General features: G+C 42.0%; 1 protein-coding gene across 2 annotated transcripts; it reads left to right on the top strand.

Annotated features, from left to right (window-relative positions):
• Positions 1-704: 704 nt before the first annotated feature.
• Positions 705-25,538, top strand: LOC139294443 (protein FAM53B-like). Of its 2 annotated transcripts, none has more exons than XM_070916342.1 (5): positions 705-843; positions 11,441-11,660; positions 13,751-13,805; positions 16,255-17,129; positions 24,294-25,538. In XM_070916342.1, exons 2-5 carry the CDS (start codon positions 11,658-11,660, stop codon positions 24,645-24,647), a joined length of 1,287 nt encoding a protein of 428 aa, XP_070772443.1. In that variant the 5' UTR covers positions 705-843; positions 11,441-11,657; the 3' UTR covers positions 24,648-25,538. The 2 variants fall into 2 exon arrangements, with proteins under 2 accessions (XP_070772443.1, XP_070772442.1); XM_070916341.1 differs by having other exon boundaries at positions 11,441-11,738.
• The last annotated feature ends 1,789 nt before the right edge of the window (positions 25,539-27,327 follow it).

The raw sequence follows: 27,327 nt of genomic DNA, 5'->3' as shown, positions 1-27,327 counted from the left end.
CTCCATCTCCCTGGAAACACGTTTGAAGGTCTCCTAATAGGATTTTCGTGGATTGATTGAATTACTCCACCTCGTAGCAGTGAAGTTTTCCACAGCAGGAGAGCCAATGTGGAAGTGGGAAAGATTTCCCTTTCACGGCATTTCAAACCTTTTCACACTTACTCTGTCTTTTGACTAATGGCTTCATTTCAGTATGATATAGCCCATTAAGACCTTAAAGTTCATTTTTATCGATTGTCAACTTACTACGGGCCATTGTTTTAGGCTGATTACGGGTACAACAAACAAGTGAACTACCAAGAGGTATGTTAACAACTTTTTAGCTAATTAGTGTAAATGTAGCTTTCCTTGTAGCATTGTGATGCCGACACATATTTGCGTTTTTAACATCAATGAAAAGCATAGTAACACAAAGTAGCACATGAGTATTGCCAGAAGGAGGACCACAGTGGAACATACCAACTTGAAAGGGGTGGACTGCGTTTGCTGTAAACAAAACTTTGATCCGTGTGTGATCACACATTAAAGACTTTTGATGTTATCAATCAATATATATATCTCCAAGATTTAAGTGTGCAGTAACCTTGTACCCGTATCGATAAACAAGTTTGCTAGTCGGCCAGAAGCCGGTTCTCCCCCCGTCAACATGGTTTGTCCCTACGCGGATATTGTTACAATCAGTGCTGAAGGCTGAAAGCAGCAGCGAGCCCTCAGCTGCTCGCAGTCCTGCTCAGTCCTGCGCTGGCAACGCTGAACTGGCGGCTGCAACTTTTTTTGTGTGTGATTTTTCTACTTTCCATTTGTTGAAGATGACCTAACTTCGAAAGAGCCTCTGCTGGCCAGGTAGTAGGGCATTTGTTCAGTTACATGATCATTATAACTGTGTTCCCGCACGCATCGTCACGTTTCTTCTTGCACTGCTGTGGAGTTTACTTTGTCTGCTCATGCTGGGTTTCCTCTCGTGACTGAAACGTTAGATGACAACCTTGTTTGGTTATTTTCAGGCACAAATCAGAAAACAGAAATGTCTCTTTTTTTTGTTGAATTACTAAATAATGGCATTTTCAATTTTCAACCAATCTCTACCTTTTAAACCGGATTAGGCACAAGAAAGTACAGCTTGTGGCATGAGAAGCACTCTGTGGATGTCATATTATATCACTCCAGTTTACGTGTCTATATCAGCTGTTAAGGGTTTTACAAGTGAGTCTCAGCATCTGAATGAGAAAATCTGCTGCGTTTGCTTTCCATGCCTGACCAACCTGTTGCTGGCATTGAAAGTGGCTGCTTAATAACCTGCTTTTAGTGGGGGTGCACACATTAACCAAGCTCTTTGAGCCAGAAAACTCCCCTCCATCTATCAACTGTGGTAATAAAACACAGGCTGTTGTTAAATACAGCACCCAGAGGTGGAGAGGCAGTGTGGTTGCTCTGCAGCTCATATTGACACAGATCTCCTCACCACAACCTGTGAGAAGAGATTGAGAGAAGCATGAGTGCTTTGAGTCACAAGGCCTGGTTGCATATCTCTCACCAATCTCCACCACACATTTAAGTTTTTGTTTCCCCACTGGATAGTGAGCTGAAATTACTAATTTCTAAAGAGTTTGAAACTATGAGCCACTTTCTTCTTCCTCAATTTCGTTTCTGTTTTCAGAGCAAAGACATAAGGCTGCATCCTTGGAGTCCAATCCAAATATACACTGTGTTATAGTCTGTTGTTATGACTACATGACAGAGAGTCATATGCTAAATTTATTTTATACACATTTGTGAAACTGAGCGTGCTCATGGTAATAAGAACATACAGAAGAGTCTGCCCATCCAAGTCTCTAAAAATGTTTATTGTCAAGTGAATGAAGTCGATAGTCTTCTAATTATAAATTATTAATTATAATTATAATAATAATTTATGTGTGGATGTATTGGTGGCTACGTGTCTTAATCACAGGACAGGGTTCACACTCATTTCGAAACTACTTTATCACCTTCTTAGTTCAAAATGAAAGGCAATTACACAGTGGCAGCAAAGCACTAAACTGCTTATATGTCGTGTTGTTTCCTTTCCTCTGTGTGTGTTAGGAAGTTACTGTTGGTGCTTATGTTTTGCCCTCTCTAATATTGCACGGCAGTTGGTTGATCTTTGTGGACACCATAAACACAATACCACGAAGAACTGGTTTGGTACCAGGGTACCCTAATTGAGAATACCTGGAAATGTTTCTTACTGTCCACCATAGCGGTGGTTGTCCATGACTTGCAGGGATGGCTGGCTAGCTTGGTTAAACAGGAAATTTCAGCAGTCGTCTCAAGAATCCTGCTCAGAAAATGCTCTCAGAAATTCAAGGTGTATCTGAAGTTCAGGTTGGAAGTGAAGCAGAGAGCTGAGCTAAGATTTAATCACATGTCCGCTCTAGTGTCTAATTACAAAGAGGATGTTGATAAGGGTGCCTCACAGATACTGGTTAGGCTCAGATGAAACCTGTTGTGAGTATTTCTGATCTGCCTTTCCAGTTGTGGGATGATTATGATAATTATACCTTGCTCTGATTTCCAAAATAAATCACTGCTGGAATGTTACAGCTTGGTGTCAACAACCATTTTTTATCTAACAACAAATTCTTTCATGTGAACCTGCAAATGTGTTGTTTACCTGTTGATTCTGACAAATGTTCTATACTAGTGCAAATACCTGCGTTTCAGGGCCTGTACTAAAACAGTATGTTTATTTTGATACCTTACTTAGACAAATATACAAACATGTTTTTTTTCTACAAAACCTTTTTTTATTGAATAAAATGAACCAAACTTCAAATGCATTATGCATTAGTGCTTAATACTGTCATAACCCAAACCAGCCATACAAGAACGACATTCTGAAATTAGCTCAACTCAAAATAGGTTCAATACCCGGCCCAATATCTGACTAAAGAGGAAGAAGCAAGTAACACATTGTCACCACAGTTACTTGTCATCACTTTTTTAACATTTTTAGTGAAACACAACTGGATGCAGTGTAGTTGTTATCGACAACAGCTCTGGCATTGTCAGTCTGTAGACTTGTTTTGGACATACTATAGACATAATTTATGGAAGCAATTAAGGCCGTGGGTTTTTAAAGGGGATCACTCTGCACTCCAGTGTGTGCTTAAGACGCACACATTTGCAGCGTCTTTGTGTTGCAGGCGAAAGGCCCTATTAGAGCCCCATTCTGTCAGTGGGCAGCTGTGTGCCTGTGTGCTGAGCAAGCCACTGGTCCATTCTCCGTCTGTGTGTACAACTCTCCCTCAGTCCACACGCTGACACACATTCAGCCACTTTGCACCCTCTGTCAGTCGATCTCCTTTTTAATTTTCTGTATATTTCAATCTCACTTTACTTTTTTGCCTGTTTTTTGGCTGTTATTTGTCTTTCTGTTCGACTAATACTGTGGCTCTCTTTCTTTCGCTTGTTCTATGGCCCGAGGCATTATGCAAAGCTACCAGAAAAGGATTGTTAGCCATGCTTGTCTGTGCCTCCATGCTACTCTCTATTCATTTCAGAAGCTTCCCTTTCTTCTCTGTGACCTGCAGTCATAACTGCTGCTGCTTCAGACACAGTGAAACTCAACTGGCTTCAGTTAAAAACAAATACCTTGTGTATATCTTTTTGTCAGTATATTAGTTTCAATGCTTTATTCCTCATTTTGTATATTCCCTCCTCATTAACATGATAGATTTGTAAGTCTGGCGTCTCGACGCCCACAGAGCCAAAGACCTGCAGCTGAAAAGAAAAGAGGCATTCTCACATACACCAGAGAAGCACTCCCCCAACCCCCAAAGACAGGCACCAGACTCTACTTAGAGATGAAAAGCATTCTGGGATGCAATAGGAATACTCCCATCAACACATCCCACTGTGGTGTTTCTATGTGGTGATAGTGAAGAATCATAAGTAAAACAAAAAAAAAAAGTTGTCTCTTGGCTTTTTGACTCTCAAATGAGTGACTTTATACCCTCGGGGTCTTAGTTGTATCTCCATCGGAAAAAAAAGAAAGGACTTCACTCGCAGAGATTTGTTAGTCAGTTTGTTTGCATTCCCAGTGTCTGATGGTATCAAGGTGTTTCATGCAAAAGGTGTGTGTGTGTACGCATGTGTATAACTTGTCTGGTTGTCTGGACTATAAACCAAGAGTCCATATGAGCGAATGTTTTGAGTTTTCTTGTGTCATAACACCCCTGTTATGAATGACAGTTGTTGGCATTGTCATGTTTATTTTCCTCTGTTGCTTTGTATTGGTTTCTTCTCAAAATGTCAGCCGTCGCATAGCTCCTGTCTGAATCATGCGGTGGTGAGATAGCTTTTCTGTAGATCCAGTGTGGTGAAACAATCCCCCAATTGCATCCCTTGAAAAAAGAGAAATGAAAGCCTCTGTTAGTGTTTGGCACAGACAGCCTAATTTGATGTATTTTTAGAACCTGTTTTCTACAGTTGTGACAAAACATAAGCACCCCTTCCAAGGAATAGGACTTTTAGAGTTAACTCCTAGAGCTATTTCTCATACAAGCATGACACTTAATGTGTCACATCCTCCAAAAGTGGCTCTTTGTGCAAGTCTAGCTTGAGAACAGAGCCAATGTGACAATCCTGCTTGCACAAAGAAGGTCAATTATCATGGCGACATGTGTCATAACTCCTGGCTGTAGGCCTCTACGCTATATTCTAATGGTTCTCAGTAGTTGGGTTTGAGTCTGTCAGCATGTTTTACATACACCTGCAGGTCATTCCAAACAATAGCACAAAGACTGAACACCAGCAAGCAGCAAGATTTGCAACCAATTAGCTTACTGGCAGCAGATCAGGTGATTCACTGCAGAATGTCAGGAAGTAGATTTAAGATGGTGCAGACGGAGATCTAACAGAAGCATTGCAATAGAGAAGTTCAAGCCAATCTTTTGTTTGTGTGTTAGTGAGCACATTTTCACTTTTATTCCAGTTAAGTAAAAGATTGATTTCAAAAAAGGTTCTGCTGTCGCTACTAGTTGCACAGCTGGACCTTATCACTGTACAGTAGGGGTGTAACAATTCAATCCAACAACAATTACATTTTCTTCAGAGTCTCATCAAAGATTAGATCAAATCACACATTCTGCCTACAATTTCATTTGATATGATTTGATTAAGTTGAGTCATTCCCACGAATATAACAGCTTTATAAAACATGTATTGGATAAGTTAAAATTGATGTTATGCCCTGTAGAATGGACTGTGTAAACAGTGGTCTGTAGGTGGTGTTTAAGTGAAAACATCCAAAATGACACACCTCAGTTGACTTTCAAGTCTTAAGTTGATGCTTTCGATGCATCTGTTTTACACCCCTACTCCACACTATGCTGAGCAGTCAGAGGGTCCATATGGTGAGCTGAGCCCCCTCATGAATGAATGAATGAATGAATGAATGGTCCGATGGAATGCTGCTCATAGTTTTCTTTCTGACATTCTCCCACCAATACACACACCCAACTCAACTCACCCATAATACACCCCCACAATGTGAGAATGGCATTATGTAACAGCAGTAATGTCACTTTATTAGTTGATTGGTAGTGACAATCTGTATAACATCACTTGCTTACACAACATAGGAGTAGTTGCCCATATAGAGCTGAGCAATTGCAGGGGATTGCTAGCAGCGCTGGAGGCTCCCATGTAATGTATCCCTGATGGATTAGGGCTCTGGTTAGTGTGTGCACAGAACAGAACAGGCACTTGTGGATAATGGAAGAAACCACAGATGGAAAGGCATGGGTTGATGATGGGGTGGGGGTGGGGGGGGGGTAGTGTAATTAGTGGGGTACCTGATGTATGGAGACTCTTGGCATGCGAGGGTCACTTCAGGGGGCAAGAGGCCCCATGCCTTCCTTTACTCAAACTGAAACACCTGATCCTACGCCTGTCAAGCTTCTTAAGATTTCAGTTAACTAAGTTTTAGTCTGAGACGCGGGGCTCGACCCCAAATATATTTCTGGTTGCCTAAGCAGAGAAGCTGTGTTGCGTTTGCAGGTTGCAAGTCACCGTGCTGCAGCTTGGTAAACTGGGCTTGTTCAATAGTCCAGTTTCCTATAACAAACACACACACACACTGATAAAGAAACGATGAGCTGTTCACATATTATTCTTTACTGGCTGGGTGATGTCCGCCTTTTTCACATCACCAGTTGTCACTGTTTTGTGTTTTGGTTTCCATGGCTACCTATTAAATTCCAAGAAACAGTGTACTACTTAGCAACTGTTTTATGAAGTAAGTAAGAGAAACTGGCCCCTAGAAATATCTCAATTTTTTTTTGAGATATTTCTATTCTTGGTGGTGTAACAAGATGATGAGACATGTTACACATTACTTATCTGCACTCAATAAAGGTAACAATAGATGAGACATGTTACACATTACTTATCTGCACTCAATAAAGATAACAATAGCAGATATGTTAAGTTAGGCTTAACGTAAAGCTATCACATATAAGTAAACATAGTGGTAACTATAAATTATGGTGGAATGTGATGTTTGTTGCACTAATTTATTGTGTTCTTCTTGTGTTCTTTTTTTGAAAGCAGGAGTGGTCAACAAGGCATTTAATGTGTCACAATGCTTTGTGACTATCATTTGGGGTTGTCTCTCTTCATGTATTTGGTAATGAAGTCAGTGCGTTCCACACCCAATTCAGCGGCAGCATGTGACCACAAGGGAAGCACAACCCGCATACTGCAAAGGGAAGTGTACTTGCATATGTATAACACGCTAGTGTGTCTTCATGCCAATAAGCAGTGAGAAGAACGCCAGCTTTAACTAGAATTTCAGGTTGAGTATTGAGAAATTCTCAATTCTCAAGAAGTTCTTTGATTTGATTTATGATTCCTCTGTTTTCATTGCAGAGCTGTTGTTATAGGTAACCGCTCCTATTCCAAAGTAAAAATAAAGCAAATTATCTTTTTAATTTGCTCATTATATAGGGGCTTTAAGTGCTGGCTGTATTTATGCAGAGGTTGATGGTCTCTGTCGTTAGAGAAACGTTCAGGGGAATCCGCAAAATGACGGATTAAAGTACGCATAAAGTTTGACTGAATGAGATCTTCATTGTTTATGCACTTCTGAAGATCTGGTGGTGTGATGGCGTGTTGTTTTTGGCCAGCGTTCCCGTGCCAGTGGGTACTAGGGAGATGGCCAGAGCATTCAGTGGTATGTCTTGACCTCCTTAGGACCATTTTTACGACCTCGGCCTCATTATATGAGAGAGGGGTGGCTGCGTGTTCACCCTGAATTAACAATTCACACTGCAGACTTTCACAAAAGAATCGCTCTTACTTTTATTCACCCCAGACTGCAAAAAACCTGTGTGCCAAACTATTCTTTTTGATGCTTTAATTTTGTTTCCCATGAACATATCGACGCCGTAAAACAGATGTCAACATCCAGCGTCTTGCACCAAATATGTTCTAGCAATGCCAGTCTGATTAGAGAAAACTGACACTAAAACTAACATTTAACCTTTTTTAAAAATAAGAATTTGACATGCACAAGGTTTTTTGCATGGGTGAAAAACCTTGTCCATGTCAAATTCTTATGTGTTTTGTTTGTTTGTTTGTTTGGTCCTCATTGTTTCATTAGTATGAAATGAGTTGGTGTCTTTCGGCTGCAGCCACCGATCAAAGTCTTGACACCAGACGCGCTCCGCACAAGTATGCAGTAACCAAAGCCAATTGGTGATGGACACCAAACACCCCGTCACAGAACTTTAGGGGGCCCCAAATAGGCTTCTATTCATCTGCCTGTACAAATCACAGCCTGGGCAAGGAGCCATATTATCTTAGCTGCCCTTTCTAGTGCCCTCCTGAGTCATTGGTTATTGTGAGCCAAGAGCTGCTGTCTGCACCCCAGCGTACACAAATCTGACTAGAATTGCTGTCAGATTTTAAGCCACAATGGAGGTCAAATTTAGTTTTAAATGTTTTACAAGCCCAAACAATATCATAGTTTCCATTTAGTGATGAAGAGTTCCTTTAGTTTAGTTCTAATTAAATGCAATATGACAACTGCACACTTACAGAGACTAGATTTGACATAAAATAGCAAAGCCAGATGTCGCTCCTTCCCTACTGGCAAGGCTCAGTAGACATTTGTTCGGGACAGGCGTTCTTGCAAGTAGGATGTATAATAAGTAGATGAGCCTGTCTTACTCCTGTTCACAACTTGCTGGAGGGCTGTTTTTCAAACTGGAAAAACATGGCAGCTGTCCTGAAAATGTCTAATATCTTGTAATTAAACTAATTAGCACATCCAGTTGCAGGGTCATGCTTAATATCATATCTACAGTACCTTGTTTAAATTATTGTGTACGATACTGGGGAGTATCAAGAGGGGGCGAGTCAAGTCATCATTTAAGCCACTCCCCCTTGTTTGCTGATTGGTTCGGCTTTAAGATGCCAGCATCAATTCTCAGAGAAGGATGTAAAAATGAGCTTGTGAGATTTTGACTGGCTTTATGAGACGATATTTAACACAACACAATGAAAACAGTCATCAAACTTGTAGGAGAGGTGTCTTAAACCGATCTCTTCCTAGATTTTCTATAGTGAGACAGCAAGTCAAACAATGGAGGTTTTTCAAACAGTGAGATGTAGCCAAGACTCACTTTAAGAAAATCTGATCTGATCAGTAGAGGCTGAACACAAGTGCCCTACAGTTCTCTCTCCATTAAGCTCTGGTTTCCCCATCATGAGGAGTCGGTTCATTAAGTAAGCATGGCTCCAGGTTTGAATTCACACTCGGTCTGCCCTCTCCCATGACCCTACTTGCCAGTCACTTCACTCCATACACACGCACACGAGTGCAGGTTAGCACAAACAGACATGCATGTACAGACACACATACACTCTCTCGTTCTCACTGTTCGAGGAGCTGTTTCTTCCCCGATGGAACATGTCACACTTCCTAACTGCATCGGTCAAACGGCACACTGCAACAACATTTACACATGACCGTCATGCTCCTCAACTCCCACTTACACACACGCACACACACAAACCCTGCTACATTGCCGCGCCCATTACTCAGTGTCAGTCCTAATCAGTAAAGTAATCTGCAAAACTGATCAAGAAGAACATTCCCTTCTCCTCAGAGTCCCACCACCTCCACCAGCCCCTCTTGCCTGCGGAGGCCCAGTTGTGCTCCACTGACTCTCCGGGATAAATGGAGATAATGGGAGTCATATGCTAGCAGTTGGTTTGGGGCAGGCCTACATGAAACATTTATAGTCTTCATGTAGTCATGGGGCTGCAGAAGAGGGAAGAAGAGATAGAGATGACATAGTGAAGCAACAAGACCCGACTAGACTGGTTTAAAATTGCTTTATCAAATCCCTTTGTGGACCACCTTTCCATCTCTTCTTTTATGTGTCCCTTTTTTCTTCTCTGCACAAGTTACTGTCCCACAAAACACATTTAATACCCAGTGAACACTTGCATGCTTCTCTCTAAAGCATGTTGTATAAGTGCAACAACCCCAACTTAACATGAAACCACATGTTACGCGGGCAGAATAACATAGTAGGCCTGGAAGATCCATTAGCCTCGTGTGTTGCTCCACAGCAGAAAGCTGTCATTAGCCAACAGTTGATTGTGGGATCTGAACCATGCTGGTACTCTCTAATTGGATGCTGTTAGTGTGTTTGGTGGTTGGCTAATGAAGGAGAGAAGCTCAAGTCAAAGGTCACTGCAGCTCTTCCTACTTTCTTTTTTTCCCTGTACTAAGGATAAAGAAAGCGTAACTGAACCTGCCCATCATTTAGTTAGATCTTCCCTGTGCATTTAGTAGTGTCAGAAAGGCTGAGTAGAGCAGACATGAGGAGGCATGTTTGTCAAAAAAAAGAAAGGTGTATGGACCATCTGCCATGCATATAACTCCCTCCAAGCATTTTAAGAGTTTGTTTACTGCAGCAGCTACTGTCTGTGCTTTACCATCTGCGGGTGCATGCAGTCAATGCGGCAACCACAGCTCCATATATGTTCCTTTTCTATTCATGTTTTTTAGCCACATCTGTAGTCGTGTGGCGTGAGTGATGTCTTTTCCCGGATTAGCTAAACTTTGCTTTCTGTTACAGCATGTTTAGGTTCCCATATGTTCTGTGGATTATGTGGAGTTAAATGTTCCATTAGTCTCAGGGACAAGGAAACAATTTAGCATATGACCGCATGTTGTGTTTACAAAGACAGTAGCTTTATAGGCGTTTAGCTGTATGGAGAACTGAGTGCTTTAGTTACTATAAGTGTCAGGGTGTTGAATGGAAAAACATAAGTCAGCACTCCTTTTTCTCCACTATATCAGCAGTGAAATGATGCTATTCATCTCATTTTTGTTGGTAAAAACTGATCCTTAGGGTGGACCTTAATTGTAAACCATTGCTTTAAGCCAGGAGTCGGGAATTAGATTCAACCATGGGCCACAGACCTATATGTTTTCTATAAAAAATGTAATTGATTTATAAAATTGTTTGTTTTAGGATTGAATCCAAGGGCAGATGTCATTTTTTCCCCCATTAGTTTAAGTGTGGGCTAATAAGATTCACATACATGAATACGTTCTGTATTGCACTACAAGACTAGAGATGTAACTGATCATACACACGCGATAAACAGTGGCCTACTTCACTTATGATTAAATGAAAGTACTGCTGTATTTGTGTTTGTGAGAAACAAATCTTTTTGGGGGGGCAAATCGGCTAAAGCTGTAAAATTAAAATGGTGTTTGAATTCAAGTAGCTTCATTTAAAGATCCCCTCCAGACATGATCTAAGACATAAAAAATACCTGCTTGGAATAATAATTTGTGTCTGATGTGTTTTTTCCACAAAAGGGCTAAATTGCCTAGTCAGAAATTCTGTCTCCCGCTGGGAAGAATCCCAGAATGTATGATTGAAGCTCAAACATCCAAGTGAAGTACCAATAAGCAAAACATATGTTTTGTGTAGAGGGGGGACTTAAAATGTGGTGGATTATATTATTTATGTGCATTATGTATCTGGTCTTATTAGACTTCCTTCCAGCACCATGTACTCTTCACGGAGGGGCAGTATTGGATGATACAAAGTCATATTCATATTAGACTGTTATCTTCAGTAGATTTCTGAAAAAAAATATGTAAAATTATTAAGTTAATCATTAGTTAATGTATATTTTTAATTGAGTCAGGGGGCTGTATTTGGCCCACTGGCCGCTATTTGCCTATAATTTGTTTTGGGCTGTGTTAAGGCCATCTTGTCTGCCAGCCAGACACACCCAACAGCTGGATTTTATTTATTTTTTGTCAAAAAGTGGAAAATATCTGTGTGATGAGATAACACTGTGTCCCAAATATATACCAGCATGTCAGTATTTAAATGAGTATTTATATTTTTCTTCAACACAGGGATCGGCTGAAGTGTGGGAGACACCCTCCTACCTCCTACCTCCTCCTCCTCCACCGCCACCATCATCAGCACTTGAGGGCAGCACTGCAGATGGGAGGTCACCAACCGGTCGTCTGTTTTGCCCAGATGCACTATCTGCCCTCCACCCTCATCTAAGATGGCTGCCCGTGGCTTTCTTCTGCATCAGAACAGACTGGAGCGGAGCTGCGTGTTACCATGGTGATCATTTTCTTGAAAACACTGGAAAAGAAGAAGGGTGTCAATGATGTAAGGTGCAAGAACACCGAGAGACGGCTGGTGAGAGAAACTAAGTCAACCGGTTGTTAACTATTGTTGCAGTTAAGGATCTGCACGGTGTTTCACATGTTATGCAGTCGTCAGCAAAATGAGTAGGTCAGTGATTGTATTACATCCGTGCGTAACCACATGCCACAGATGCCACCTCTAGTCACATATACTCACTTGCACAATGCGAGTAAGCACGCCAGACCACAATCTATTAACCTGCTCACAAAGGAGTGAGTAATTTTATCTTCATCTGTCGTCAATGTCACAGTGAAACCAAGACTGAGCCATTTCTTTTTATTGGATGTGTTTAGCCTAGCTTAACACAAAGATTTAAAGCAGTGAGTAGAAGCTAGCCTTACTAGTCAGTCCAAAGTTTAAAAATTACAGTTTGTTTTTTTTGTATGTTGTGTATTTAACATTTGTAAAACAAAAAATTAAAAAAGATATTGTGGTTTAACAAAGGAGTTAGCTTACACATTAGTATTTCGCTAACTGCTAGTAACGTTAACACCTCAGAAGTCTTGTCCCGTGGGGATGATACGATTGACAATGTTGTAAATATTGTATGTTAACATGCACATTTGACAGTTGTGGGAGTATTTGGAAGGCATTTTTTCTTCTTTTTTTTTTAAATCAAGCAAACTTGTTTTCTCCCGATTTTAAATTTAAGCTTTCACTCGTCCTGCTTTTATCTATGGGCAGGGGCCCCTATAAAAGCTAAGATTTTGTAATGATTTAGTCTATAAAATCGAAGCAATCCTTTAACCTCTCAAGTGGGCATGTATCAGAGAAGAATCTTTTACACAGATTAATGTCAGTATGTCCAGGAGCCATTTAGTTGTTCATTTTTAGCATGTAGGCCAACAAGCCTTGCACATGGGTTTCTCTTATTTTCCCTACATCTTTTGTCTTTTTCTCAGTCAATATATGAAGGCTTTTGGACAGTTTGGTTGTTTGTATACCAAGCTTAATATTACCTTACCTAATTGTTTCATTTAATCGTCTTCTACAACTTAACAGCCTTTATTTGGGATTGTGTGCCTTGTATCTTAGAAAACATTTGTTGTTGTGGTGATATCCCCAACAAGAGTGAGTCAGAGCAATGTATCATGGCATTTTCCTTTTTGTCCTTTGTGCAGACAGCCACCACCCTGTTGTAAGAAGTGAACCGTGAGAGGATAGGTGTCTGATTAGAAGACAGGCGTGTGTGGACAAAACTGTTTTATACTCCCTAAATGACATTTGTTCTTTATAAAAAAAGTATAGAGTAATAAACAGGCGTGGTGTGAAGTTTGTTAATATGGCTCTCAACAGCATAAAATCGTCTCAGTATCATCTTAAAAAGTAAAGTTAATTTTGAGCCAACTGTGTTATGACTTTTATTTGAGTCTCGACTTACAAGCTTATATGAATAATATGGCATTAGTTATGAAATGTGCTTTGTATGACACATCGAAAGACAGGTTTGGAGTTTAAACAGTTGTTTTTTTCATTTTTGACATAGCTAGCATAGGGTAGCAGTTCCTTTCTGCGTTTAACCTTTTGCTAAGCCAGGCTTAGCCCAGTGGTGGAGGAAGCGTTCAGTAAAAGTGGCAATACCACAATATGAAAATACTCTTTAACAAAAAACTCAAAATTTTAACTTAAATCTGCAATAACAGATTTTTTTTAGTGAACTTACTACCCCAACAGTTCAGTCATTTATCTATTGTTTATATAAAGATATAGATTGGTGCAGCTTTAAGTATATATTATATTTCCCTTTCAAGTACAGTGGAGTGGATTTATAAAGTAGCATACAATGGAAATACTCAACTAAAACGCAAGTACTTAGTTACTTTGCACCACTGGTTAAGTATGTTCTGAACCTACAGGGGTACCCGTAGAGATTAAATTGTTATCAATCCTCTTATTTGATTGTGGTTTGAGGGCAAACATTTTGGACTTTAGTTCCCCTTCATTCATTCGTTCATTTTGTATCTTTCTGACTGTCTGTCCCTCTGTGTGCCTATCCTCCACAGCGTGACCTCCACACCATGAGCAGAGGGACCACCCTCTTCTCCTGTGGAACTGTGGGTGAGTTATCTCCGTTTTTGTCTTTCGGTTTGTTTTTCCTGCTTTGCTTCCTCTTTCATGCAATAAAAATTCTCATCTTTCTTCCCTCTGCTTGCACTCAAGATCTGGACAGTAACTATGGTTGAGTGGGATCCTTCTCTAATAATGTAATAGCATAATAGAATTGACCCTTTTTAATCCCTTGATAAGTTAAACCATCAAGGTCAACAACCTCCACTATAACCGCCTCATTGTTTATCCCCTCCGTCGCACTCTGTCTCTCACTTCTCCCTTTCTCTGTCTGTCACTCATCCCCCTCTCATGATCAGGGTGCACCTGCCTCCACACAACGTTGCACACCACTCTCTCATGGGAGTGAACTGTAATTGAATATGCTGTTGCCTATGTCAACAATTTCCCTTTGGCTCTGTCAGTGTTGCAGTAATTACCCCCTGTGATAAAAGACATGCGACTGTTAATACATACACCGGCTATCACTCACTATCCTCCTTGTCTGTTTGTGGGGAGATGCAGTGACGTCACAGGGTTGAGCGTGGCTTACTGTTTCCACTGTTAATGTTGACATTAACATTGTTTAGCATGTCTTGTTAGTTCAACCAGCACTTTGTCTCTTGCTTTCAAAGGGTGGCCTTTTGAAGTTCATCCCTTTCTCCCTTTGTCAAGTTGTTTTCCTAACATTCCTGTCAGGTCGTCACTGTAGCCCCCGTACATTGTTTGTCCGCCCAAAACAATGATTTCCGTCCACCAGTCTGAGAGAGAGCATGCCAAAATTAGAGACAAGCATCCAAAAGGACGGGATTTGGATCAGCAAGGGGCCCTTATTGCCAAAAGCTTCAATAGATTCACGACTTAACCACTTGGCTTAGTAGCTCGAGCCACTATGGCACTTCACTGTAGGTGTATTATCTCCCACAGCTGTGTGACTCTTTTGTGTGGAGTGTGAGACAGCTGGCAAGTCACACTGCTTTACGAAGCATATCTTGCTAACCGTTAGACTACTGGGAGTGACTTGCCAACTGTTTCGCTGGCTGATTCTTATCGTAATATGTAGTTTTTCATGTGTTTGGAATCAGAATTCTTGCAGGTCCAGGTTTTAAATATTCAGGAATGTGGATGTTGATTGTTTGTCTGCAGCCTCAAAAACAACATCCATAACATTTGGTGAACTGACATGTCTCACACAGTCAGATTTCATCGGTGATCTACTGTAGGATTTCTACCATAGACAATTTTAGTTTTTTGGCCATTACTATGAAAGTACAATAGAGAACAGAGACTAGATTCTAATACTAAGAGTATGGTGCCATCACAACTTTTTTGGCCATTTTTGCCTTTATTGTAGAGTGACAGGAAATAGGAGAGAGAGAGAGAGAGAGAGAGAGACAGACAGACAGACAGACAGACAGGGGATGACATGCAGCAAAGGGCCCGGGCTAGAATCGAACCCGGGCCGCTGCGGTGAGGACTCAGCATAAATGGTACTTGCTCTACCCAGTGAGCTAATGGGGCGCCCTGGTGCCCTCACAACTTAAGGCTGAGGTTTCGCTGCATGTTGTTTATGTGAAAAATAATCAGACATAGCACATGATGACCTCGTTGAGCCACTAAACCATATATTATATCATTGTGAGCACAACCATATTCTTCCTAAAAAAAAAAAAACAACCAACTTCTGCAGATTTGCAAAACATTGATTTCTTAAAATGCATTGAGAAAATTTAAAATGCTATGCTTTCAGAAAATTACATTTTTCTGTCAGTTTTGTTTTTCAGCTTCCAGTACAGTTACACATGAGCAGCACTGCTTTGAACTGTGCAGCTGCAGTGTTATTTCCTGTAGGCTTACGCCTGTCATTCATCTTAAAACAAATGACTTATTTTTTTTATTTTCTTTAATGTACCAAAGCTCATGACTTTTTGTGCTTAGCGGTGTTTAGCAGCTCTAAATGACCTTAACTGTATGTTCAGTTTCTTTCCTACTGTAGTTACCAGACAATAATCTCTCTTTTTTCTTCCAAACAGTTTGTCCTGACAGCAACCCCTCTTGCCTTCAGCTTATTTCTGTTTGCTTGTGCCTTTGTGTCTGTGTGGTTAAAGATCAAATGTTCCTTTTTGTTTTTGTTTTTTTTGGGTCCTTGTTAACAATTCTTTTGTAATGAATACACATATAAATTGCTAAATAACAATAAGGCATGAAATTAGAGAAAATTTAAAAGGAAAAAAATAAAAAAATAAATGGAATAAATCAATAATTAGATCAATAAATAAACAAAACAAAAACAGAGAAGTTGGAGCAGTAGGTTTAAGCTTTCAGATATTATTGTCTTCATTTTAAGCTAGAATCATGAAGTAATTAACATAATGCAAGTTTTGCTCTTTGTTACTTGTTGCACATATAAAAAGGGCTGCTATCAAGGTTGGTGAGAGTTTGTGTGTTTTGAACATTGCAGAGGCAGATAGGTGGCTGGACCTGGGTCAGAGCTGTGCCATCCAGCAGAGAGCTCCCTGCCAGTCTGGTGCCAGTCTTGAGAGCCTGTGGGATGTGATGCCTGAGCCGGGGAGCTGGCACTGGGCCAAGGAGCCAGGCAACGCCACAGCAATCACCAGTCTGATAAGAGATCTCAGCCTCGGTGATGGCAGTGTGACCAGCCCACACTCCCACACCACGTCCACCACTGCACACTACACCACTACAGCTACCAGCCAAGCTCCCACTGCACCCCCGAGCAAACGCCAGTGTCGCTCCCTGTCGTTCTCTGATGAATTCAGTGGGTCCCGCTCATCTTGGAGGCCCCAAGGCTCCCGAGTATGGACAACGGTGGAGAAACGAAGGTGCCACAGTGGCGGAAGTGTTCGAGGAGGAGGGGGTTTCTCCAGCGGTCCGTTTCCCACGATGCAGCGTAGCTCCAGCTTCAGTTTGCCCTCCCGCTCCAGCATCCCTTCAGATGGAGCCCTGGACCTGCCATTCTTCAACCAGCGACTGCCTCTCCACCCTCAATTCACTGCCTCTCCAGTCTCCCCTACCTCTCCTTCCTCGCATCATCACCACTCCCACCATCACCACTTCCTCAGGCCTCTCTCCCTCTCCCACGAGCAGATCAGCCTGCCAGAGCTCCAGAGGGAGGAGGCGTCAGAGGCTAGCTCTCCAGACTCCACCCCAGAATTGGGGAGGCGAGCTGTGCAGAGAGCTGGGGGCACAGGGTGTCTGTCTCGGAGCAGGTCCCAGCCCTGCGTGCTAAACGACAAAAAGATTGGTATGAAGCGCAGGAGACCAGAAGATGCCCAGGAGCAGCGGCCCTCCCTGGACCTGGCAAAGATGACTCAGGTTAGCTGAAAATGTTCAACACATGTTGACAGGCACAGACAAGCACACACTCACTCACATACATTCATTCATTCACTCATTTCACAGAGTTTAGTATCACTGTCGTTCACTGATTAAACATAAATCAGCATCAGTTTATTTCTAATCGTGCTTTAATGCTGCTAAATGGCCTCTATTACATTTAGTTAAATCCTGGTCCAAACGCACTCACCCCACAGACAAATATCTTTTTGTTCAAAGACCAAGTAGAAGTTCAAGGGATCCTCAAAGATAACTGGGCCTCTCTCTCAGTGAATCTGATCAGGGACTGGATAAAATCAAGCTGAATTAAGTTTTCTGGGTCGACGGTCCGGGGCTTCAGGGCTAAGTGATCTCAGGCCTCCCTCCTTCCAGCTCAGGGAGCGGTGCTCACTAAAGAAGCATTCCTCATGTTCGGTCACGCTGCCTAGTGCCACGCTCTAGCGGGCCCGGCTCCAGTTTATCATTTCATTTACTCTGTTGGGTAAACAGCCCATCCAAAGGTTGCTTCCTCTTTGCAACTTCTGCCTTGTATTTCCATATTTCATTCCCTGTACTGCTTCATCCATTTTCTTTTGGCCTCTGTCTACTATCAGGCGGTTAGAGCGACGAGGGTGATTAATAGGGGGGATATTTGGATGTACAGAACTCAAAATTGCTTTCCCCACGACAAGAGTTTGTTTGTTCTTTTGTAAGGTCAGAGGAAGCAGCGGAACAGCCAGTGTATAAATGACCCCTGGACAAACCCAAACCCAAAATAGAACCGGAGAAGTATTTTAATGACATGTGCTGTTTTGATGCTTGGCAGTGCTCCGATGTTTTTACAGATCCCAGAAAGATCTTGATTTGATTCTTGACATCTCATCCTGCTTCATTATTCATTTGAATACTCTTGAAATTCTACACAGAGGCTATAGCACCAGCAACAGCCACTGATACCAAAGCCAACCTGACACTCAGACACGATGTAATGACTCCGAACTCGGATTGTAGACCATGTCCTGTATGCCACTGCTTTCCTGCACTTGTATCATTAATCTGATGCCGCTAAATCTTCCTTCATCATACCTCCCGTCACGGAAATATTGTCCTTTTCCTGTACTTATATTAGAACGTACCATCAATTTATCCCTCTACCCTCCCTTCCTCTTCCCAAAGATTTGTGTTCCCAGCCAGTCACCCTCAGGACCTAGCCAGGGTTGGATAAACAAGGCTTTGGTAATGGAGACTAGTGAGCGTGTTTCCTCTAGTCATGCCAGCTGCTAAGAGGGGAAAATCGAGCGCGATGATCGCACAAATGCGCAGAGATACACAAACACAGTTTTACGTTACCTTTGGTTGCAGCCATGCTTGAATGCAGGAGCAGACCTCTGCAGATGATTGCAGACGTATTATCTGTTCTCAGTGGTTAACAGGCAGAGCCATTGTTTCTCTCCCTCAATTTTCAATCTTTTATTTTTTCGTTTCTGAACCGACCTGCATGATTGCATGTACTCAGCACTGTTGAAAGGAGTCAGGTATGGCAGGTTAGATGGGTCACTTCAAATTACTGTTTGCTTTGACCCTCACTTGCATGCATGGAGTGAGGAAAGTAAGCATTAACACAGCACATACAATATCCTTTAGAACACATTTACTCTCTCACTCCTCTTTCTCTTCCTACACTACTCAGACTTAACTTGATGGTAGTTTATTTGTCAATAACCAGTCCAGGTCAAAGGCTGCGTCTAGTTGTGCTCAGGAACCTAAACAAGCTAAATTAAATAACTCAAAACTGCCAGAAGCACCCATTGAAGATTCACGTAGTTGTCATTGGTTAAGAAGGTGGTTCGTCTCAGTGAGAGCCAAGGGAAAGCTAGTGGCTGGCAAACGGTCTGGAAAAAGATGTGATAATGTGCAAACACGTGGCTGGTTACAACCTGCATCTGTTCTATTGAGGACAGAACATAAGAATCACCATCAGTTTTGGGAACAGATGAGATTTCCATGAGAATTCGGTTCTTTGTGTGATATGTGGACGGGATTTTTACCTACGGCCATAAATATCAGAATAACATCACATTTCTGGCATTTGTTCATTTTTCTTCAGCTGTTTCTGGGCAAACTTGATGTGTGAACTGACAGCTGACTGTCTGTGTGATACAAGTGACGCTCTTCCTCCTTTTTCCCTGGCTGTGCACACACTTTCTCCCACTCGAAGAGGGTGGGTCACTCTCAGGCTGAAAGGGCATCCCACGCGGTTCTGCCTTAGGGTATGATTTACAGATTATTACTACTTCTCACACCTACACACACTTGCCACCATACCTCCTCCATTTTATAGGTATGTGTGGATGAGTAATACGCTCCAGAATCCAGATAACGAAAAACAAAAGTAGTCAGTGCATATTTGTCACCACAAATTGTAATTACCATTTGATATTTATCTCTTCTCAGTACAGGACTGGACTATCCAGTGTGTTTTAAAGTCTGTTTTGAGGTTTGGGGGGTTAAGGATTGTGAGGGTCAACATGTAACAAGTTGTCAGTGGAACATGGTGTAATTTGGCCTCTAGATTCCTCAACCACGTCAATGAGGGCGGGTGTGAATTATGGGGATGCATGTCATGCTAATCATCTATAGCTCGACTACCGTAGGGATTTATGTGCGACCACCCCCATAATTCCTTGAATATCCTCCCTGTCAGCCGTATATATCAGCTCACTCCTCTGTCCACTGCCTCATTTTTATCCCTGGCTGCCCTTCCATTTGGCCCTTCATTGTTTTTTCCTCGGCGTAGTGGGTGTAGTGAGCTGTCAGACGGGGAATGTTATCTCTTGATTCTAGGTCACTGACTGAATGATTGTTGACGCAGCTCACACTTTTGCTTCAGAGGAAATGGCCTGTGTGAGGCCAGCCTGGCCAGCTTTCCTTCGGTTTATGTCTGTGCCGTCTTTGTAGCCCCAGTTGACAACTTCAGTTGGGTCATTGTACATTTTGAAGAAAAATTACAGACTATCTTTGGCCCAGCTGTGTTAGCAGTAGAGGTGGTAAAAGGGGGCGTGTTGAGCGTGAGTGTGAGTGTGAGTGTGAGTGTGAGTGTGTGTGTGTGTGTTCAGGAGGGAAATAGCAGGGTGAAGAAAGGGGGTATTATTTCTGCAGGGAAGCTGGCAGACAAACTCCTCACTCCTCTCTATTAATATCTTCTCGCTGGCCCAAGTTCGAGCTCCTCTGCTGCTCGTCCCCTCCTCTCTCAATCCCTCTCCATTCCTGGGATGGCAGACATGGTGATCATAGTTGAGCGTCAAGCCCTGCAGGCTCATAGGAACACCTAGGTGGGCACCTTGAGGTGCGATGCTCGCCACGTATAATGACATGTTGTGACTTGTCCCAAAGGTACTCTGTAGAGCATTACTGAAAGCCAGTGTGCAGTCACACATATCTGCTTGTTCATCTCAAGTATGTCCAGATGTTAGCATCCAAATGTATGCTGATGACACTGTTTTTACCCCAAGATCTAAACTGACAGCTGTAATGAGCAAGGTGTTGGATTGGCCAGCCAATTCTTGCTTGACCCTTAATGTAAACAGAACAGTTTGCATGTATTTATCAATAATTCAGTTAATCCTGACATTTTAATTAATGGTGAAGGCATCACATCTGTCACACATGTTAAATATCAAGGCATTATAACTGACACAAACCTGTCTTTCAAAACACAAGTTTGTAGGGTCATCAGCAATGTTGAGTTTAATCTGAACAATTTTAAGAGCATGAGGCATCAGTTGTCTCTGTCCACTGCAAAGCTTTTTCTACGCACTATGATTTTTCCCAATCTGTCTTCCTGCATAACAACCTGGTCACAGGCAGGTATGACTACACTCAAGCCTGTGTACTCACTCTATAAACAAATCCTGAAAGTACTAGATGAAAAGGGATCATCGTCACTGTAAAATGAAAAAAATGTAATGTCCTCAATTTTGATACCTTCTTATTTTACTCTTATGCATCCCTGATTTATAAAGTGATTCATAATTTTGCCCCTCCTCCTCTTAGAGGATGCCTGGCCTATCCCAGCAGTGGCAGTGCCAGTAGGACTACAGCATCTATTAGGGGTGACTGGGTACCGCAGTCCAGAAAGACAATGGTCAATCTGCTTTCCTGGTTTAAGTGGTGGGGAAGTGGAATTCCATACCCACAAACATTAGAGACTCAAGAAGCTTTGCAGTGTTTGAAACCACCCTCAAGCTTTGGCTAAAGTCAGCACAAAAGTGTCACCCCCAATGGTTGCCTTGTATTTATTGTATTTATCTTACTGATTCTATTTATTATCTCACACTGATGGGCTTGTATGTATTTGCTGTTCTGTGGTTGTTCTTTGTCTTAACTGCCCAGGGACAACAGATGTCAATTAGCTGCTAGCTAACTCTGGTGCTATTAATTTAATGAAAATACATTTTTTAATTGTGCGCTGTCCCTGCAAAAATAACCAATAAAATAAAAATAAGTAAATAAAAACTTTGCTTGAACTTGACATATTTATCTTTTGTCATCTGACCTCTAGGCATTTGCACGTTATCTGTCATGCGTTCCCTCTGCGGTACAGTGAATACCAGACAAATACACAGACCAAAGCAAAGGCAGTCATACACAGACAGCAACACAGATAATTAATACGGAGGTGTGCAAATATGTAGTCTGGCTGTCAGGAATGAGTTAAGTCCTCCTGTCTTTTGTTTTACGGTTGTTTGCTGTTGGAGGTCTGTTTGCCCGTCTTCCTCAGAGCAGTGTTGTTTGATGTTGTCTGACCTAATTTTCAGCATGGAGCGAATCCAAAGAAATACATTCATATTTAGAATCTGTACTTAGTAAAGTACCTGCATGTTTTTTTGTGTGTGTGTGGTTACACCTCTCTTTATATGTGTGCTTATTTGTGTGTATGTTTCTAGTCAAGTTCACAGCAGGTCGTTTGCCATAGTACTTAGCAGGGTGTTGTTTGTTGTTTGTCCTAATTATCAGGAGGGTATTTGCCTAGCCTCTTGGCTTGTGTTTGTGCTGCTCCCAAAGCAGCTGCCTTTCGATCGAAATGTTATCATGTCATGTTGATCATGGTTTGGTATAATGGATAATCTCTACCAGAATGTCACTTATGAAAACAGTGTAAAAAGTAGGCTAGCTGTTACAGAGTAATCCAAAATATCTTGTGATTGGAATAAACTTGTAATCTAGATTTTGATTGTATCATACCCCATTTTTGATACTATTTATGGCCTACATTTTTTTCAGTGACAGCCTCTCAATATATTTGCATTCTGTCTTTGTTCCATTGTTACTAGCAGATTCCACCTTTCCCACCGAAGATTAAAAGAGATGCAAACTATGTAGACCCGATTCCCTGGAAATGTTGCATAATACATGCGTGTACTGGATGCGAAGTGTGAGACAAAAGCCGGTGCATGTGTGCGTTCCACGTAATGTGGAAGACAAGATTCGGTCATGAGTTTAGTGTCACCATGTTGGTCGACATTGATGACTTCTTCTGTCTTGTTTATTAAAACAGTTTAGCTGTGTTGCAAAATCAAGTATAACTGAACTGAAAGGATCACTTTGTTTTTTTAGTATACCTGGTATTAATGACTAAATGTGTCAGAATGTTAATTCAATTAAAATGTTTATTATGAGTCCCTCAACTTTTATGGAGGTGTTTTACTAAATCACTGGAGTACCCCTATTTTTTAGTCAGTAAATGATCACATTAAGAGAGTAACCTACCCATCTCCTGGTTATGGCAGTGGGTTAAGTGGGACATGACGGCATGATGTTAGAGAGCATACACGTCTGTGTGGTAATAGTGAACATGGTTTGGATGTTTTCCATCTGGTTGGGGGTATTCTCAAGTGAAAGAGAAAAAAACCACACACACAGGCAAAGCTGGGTACACAGCAGAAATCCAACCCTTCTCCCCAACCTACCGCCACACCCACCCAAATCCCAGCCAGCCTCGGTAGATTTTATAGAAAGCATATTGTGAAGATGCTGCCTCTCCCCCTCCTTTCTCTCTTCCTTTCTTCTCCTCCTCCTCTGCTGTGATAATTAGTAGTGGGGTATTACCGGGCCTTGAACAGAGAGCGAGGGCTCAGAAATCCCCTTTTCCACTCCAGTGGGGTAACTACAGCAAAGGCCTCCCACTCCTCACCTCAAGCGTTTGCAGATGAAGCATCCTGTGTTTTGAGCAGCTTACATGTAAGGTTAATCCAGCAAAAGTGAGCGAACCTTTAACTCAGACAGCCAAAATCCTGCGTTATAGTTTTCCTTTGGACCGTGCTAAATCAGGCAGCGGAAAAAAGTGAGCCTGCTAGAGTGAGACTTAAGGGTGGGAGACTCCCAGCTCATTGTAACAGGAAAAGCAATGTCCTGACACACTAGGGAACATTAGAGGTGTCCGTCATGTAAGCTGAGGCTCTATAGAGAAAACCTCATCTCTATTCACCTCCATGCCTCCAACATCTGCTGCTGGGGCACTCCAGAGATCATTAACCCCTTCACTGCGCTGCACGGCTGCCTTTCTTTGTTGCAGAGAGGAATTCAGGGTGGACAGAGAGCATGAAAGCAAACTAGGAGACACATTCTCAGTGAATTAAATCTCTCGAGGTCAAGTGTTTTAGAGTGAAAACACAGGCAGTTGTTCAGGATTCTCCCTAGAGTGCAGAACTACAAAACATCGTGACAACTGTGAATAACAATGGCTTGAACAAGAAATGTCCTCCTTTGTACAGGTTTGGGTTCCCAGTCATGCCTTATGTGTTTCACTGTGGCGTCCACGGTGATAAATAAGCCTAGAGCACAGTTTGAAACGAGATACCTGTGTGGTTTGCAACTCATCCCAGTGTTTTGTGTTTTTCTCAAACAACCTAGAAGGTTTGGAATTTGTGTACGTTCTTCGATGGCTCGTGTGTGTACTCGTGTTTACATGTTCACATGCCGTTGATGAAAGTGAAGCTAACTGAAACCCAATCTCAAACTGACATCCTGGAAAACCCTGAGCTCGAATTCCCCCCTGACAGACGCTTCTACTTTTATAGGCTCATTAGACTGAAGCCAGAATGTGAACACGAGCTAAGGTGCACAAACCAACATGTATTTTTCCTCTTTGTCTCCTCTATACAGAAACTTAAGACTTTTCAGAGCTTGAGCTGCCCCGGATTCTCGGCCACCGACGGCTGCCCATCAAGCCTGGCCCCTCCCATCTTTGAACCCTCCAGCCAACAAGATTCAGACTTCACCGCTGTGTCCGAGCTGGGACTTGAATCCCGGAAGGAAGTGGCAGGAGATGACGAGGAAGAGGATTCATCCTATGAGGAGCTGGATAGCGATTCGGCTTGTAGCGTGGACTCGCGGCCCGAGTCTCCTGTAGGCATGGTGGACGGTAAATGCACCCTCTGGAAGGGTGATTGTGGGACACAGAGGGACATTTTCCAGCTGGGGGGAGAGCTGGATCTTGACCAGATTGAGAGAAACTGAACATTTTATAGATTTTAAAAGACTGTCTGTAGACTGTTTGTAGAAAGTTGTTGGACATTGATGATGTACCAAGGGATGATTATTAGGAATGGCTGTGAGGAAAAGAGTGGTGGATGTTTTTGTCAACTTTGAAAGGGAAAGACAAGGAAAGTGATGTAGATGATAAAGGATTAAGTATGTTGTTAACGGCTGGCTTCTTAATGACACATTTGCCTTGAACATTCTTACTGTTTGAATCAAAAAGCAGTGACCTTAGTTTTTTTTTTATTTGGTATTCAGCTTAACTCAGGAGTAGGAAAGTGAGGGTTAGTCTTAAAAAAAAAAAAAAAAAAAAAAAAAAAAAAACAGCCCCTACTGTCTTTTCAACCTGATGACCTTTCCAAAGTCAGCTAACCTTAGATTAGGCTACTATAGCAGTAGCTGGGCTCTCCTGTATTAAGCTTGAGTTTTTGTTTTTCAGAGAGAGTGGGGGTGTCAAGGATGGGGAGAAACAGGGAGGGGTAAACAACAGGAAGAAGTATCTTCTCACAGACTTACCTTTGACCTTCAACTTTTGTGCACACATGGAAATCTGATTTTCTTTTTTGCTGAATGTAGGCTCAATAAGCTTTATGAGGAGTTTGGAAAAATGACAGTGCCTTCTTTTGGATGCTTGCTCTCTCTGTTTTCTTCAAGAAACAAGCCTCAATCGAAGCCACCTTTTCTGACCTTTTTTGTAGGTTCTTAATATGCAAATTGTATATTTGAATTCAACACTGAATCTCAAGTTTTCAGTTCTAACATCAATGTATATTTTTCTAAGTAACTGTTTTTTTATGAGCTGTTCGTGAAGGAGAAAGAAAACAAGGCCTTTCTTCTAACAGAATGGACATGAAATAAATTTACAACCTGCACTCGTATGTCTGGTTTAATCAGCTTTGTACTTTAAGCAAGATTGCTGTGGAAAGATTTGACACATCAAAGGTCTGAATATGCTGCAAAGTTTCCAGATACTCTTTTAGCAGTTATACTCGCTCCCCCACACTCACTTCCTGCATCACATTTCAGAACCATTTTATTGAATCTTATTCAAACTTCATTGTTTTGAATAACCTCAGATGCATTTCTGATGTCCTTTTATGGAGCAAATTAGTTTCTTTTCACAGTGGCTACCTAAGCCATTTAGAGCTCTTGATGAATACAGCCAGTTAGGTAAATGTGTGTAATGCCCTTATGTTGCCCACCAGCCCCAAACAAAATGGCAGGAAGTCCAGACCTGGAATATCCCTGGCCGGTAACCCAGCAGTGACCGGAGGAGGTGATGTCAGGAGAAAATGTCCTGGGACCTGCGAGACAGACAGACCGACACGTCGGCAAGTTCATTTTTCCCTGGGATTTCCTATCATGTCTCTCTTATGTCTGTCCAAGTAGCTGAAACAAACTCAAAGCACCTGCCACATTTTATAAGCCTTACTTCTAATCGGCGTCTCTCTCTTTAAACTGCATTAAAGGCTTGGGTTGTCATTATTATTGGCCACCCGGGAGGCTGATTACTAAAATAAAGTGATAGGGCAGATTGTTTTTCCAACACTGGGAAGAAAGCCCTGGCTGCAGAACGGTGTTTACGTCCAAAACAGGATGTTCCAGCCAGACGCAGCTTTTCCTTCGATCATGGCCTTGAAGAAAGGTGAACTCCGACATCTCAACCCTGAGGTGTTGGCTTACACAAACACACCCAAACACGTACAACACACACACACTCATTCAAAGGCCCTGAAATGGATACTGAGTGTGCGAGGCTTGTCTACGCAGAAAACCTGTTACCTGGCCTGGAAAACTGTATTAGCTGTCACTTCTTTTCCTCCTTTTTCATTCCCAATGGGTGAGAGATTGTCTCTCTGTCTCTAGATGTTGTGAGAATAGGGATGAGTTGATGAAAAGAAGGACAGAGGGCTCAAATTCAGAGGATGGAAAAACAAAAACGGGCATAAGCTGGTGAAAGTGAAAATCTGTTCACACCTCACTTCTTTAACTCAACACAAAAGGCTGGAAACACAAAATCCTGTTGCCATCAACAGTATTATGGTTTGCTCGCTGCTCCCAAAGGTCAGTAAACCACACACACAAACACACACACAGGTTTCCTCTCTGGCAGGAAGTGGCAGGCAAAGCGGGGGAGAGAGTTAATATCTGAGGTAAAAGCGCTATAAATAGGGAGCATTGTAGTTGTGGCTGGCAAACGTAGACATTGGAGAGAGGGAGACAGGAAAGGCCGCGTTGCACAAATTTACAGCGCCCTGAACTGCACCGCCTCGATTACATGTGAGAAAACATTGGCTGCGTTTTCAAAGAAAGCTGTGTTTTGCTCGGTCAGCAAAATCTCTTGAACTATCCGTTGAGAACTTCAGAGGAGGTCAGAATAATGACATCACTTTTTCTTCAGCCTTTGGTGTAATGTAGCGTTCATGTCCAGCTGAAGGGAATCAAGCTTGCAACTTAGCTTTAGACCAATGTTTCTTTCTGTTCATATGAAATATTGACAAGTTTTAGCCTCATCTTCTTCTCCTCTGGCTGAACATGTGTGCGGTTTTGTGTTTGGAGTGAACGTTGCTCTTTTTGTTGTTCAGGGAAAGTTGACGGTACAGATGGGTTGTCAAGCAACAACAGAACAACAGGGGAAACAAGACATTGTCTATGCTGT

The sequence above is a fragment of the Enoplosus armatus genome, chromosome 12, assembly GCF_043641665.1.
Source record: "Enoplosus armatus isolate fEnoArm2 chromosome 12, fEnoArm2.hap1, whole genome shotgun sequence".
Lineage (NCBI taxonomy): Eukaryota > Metazoa > Chordata > Actinopteri > Centrarchiformes > Enoplosidae > Enoplosus > Enoplosus armatus.
The sequence above is the reverse complement of the archived record's forward strand: the minus strand, read 5'-3'. Positions and strand labels throughout refer to the sequence as shown.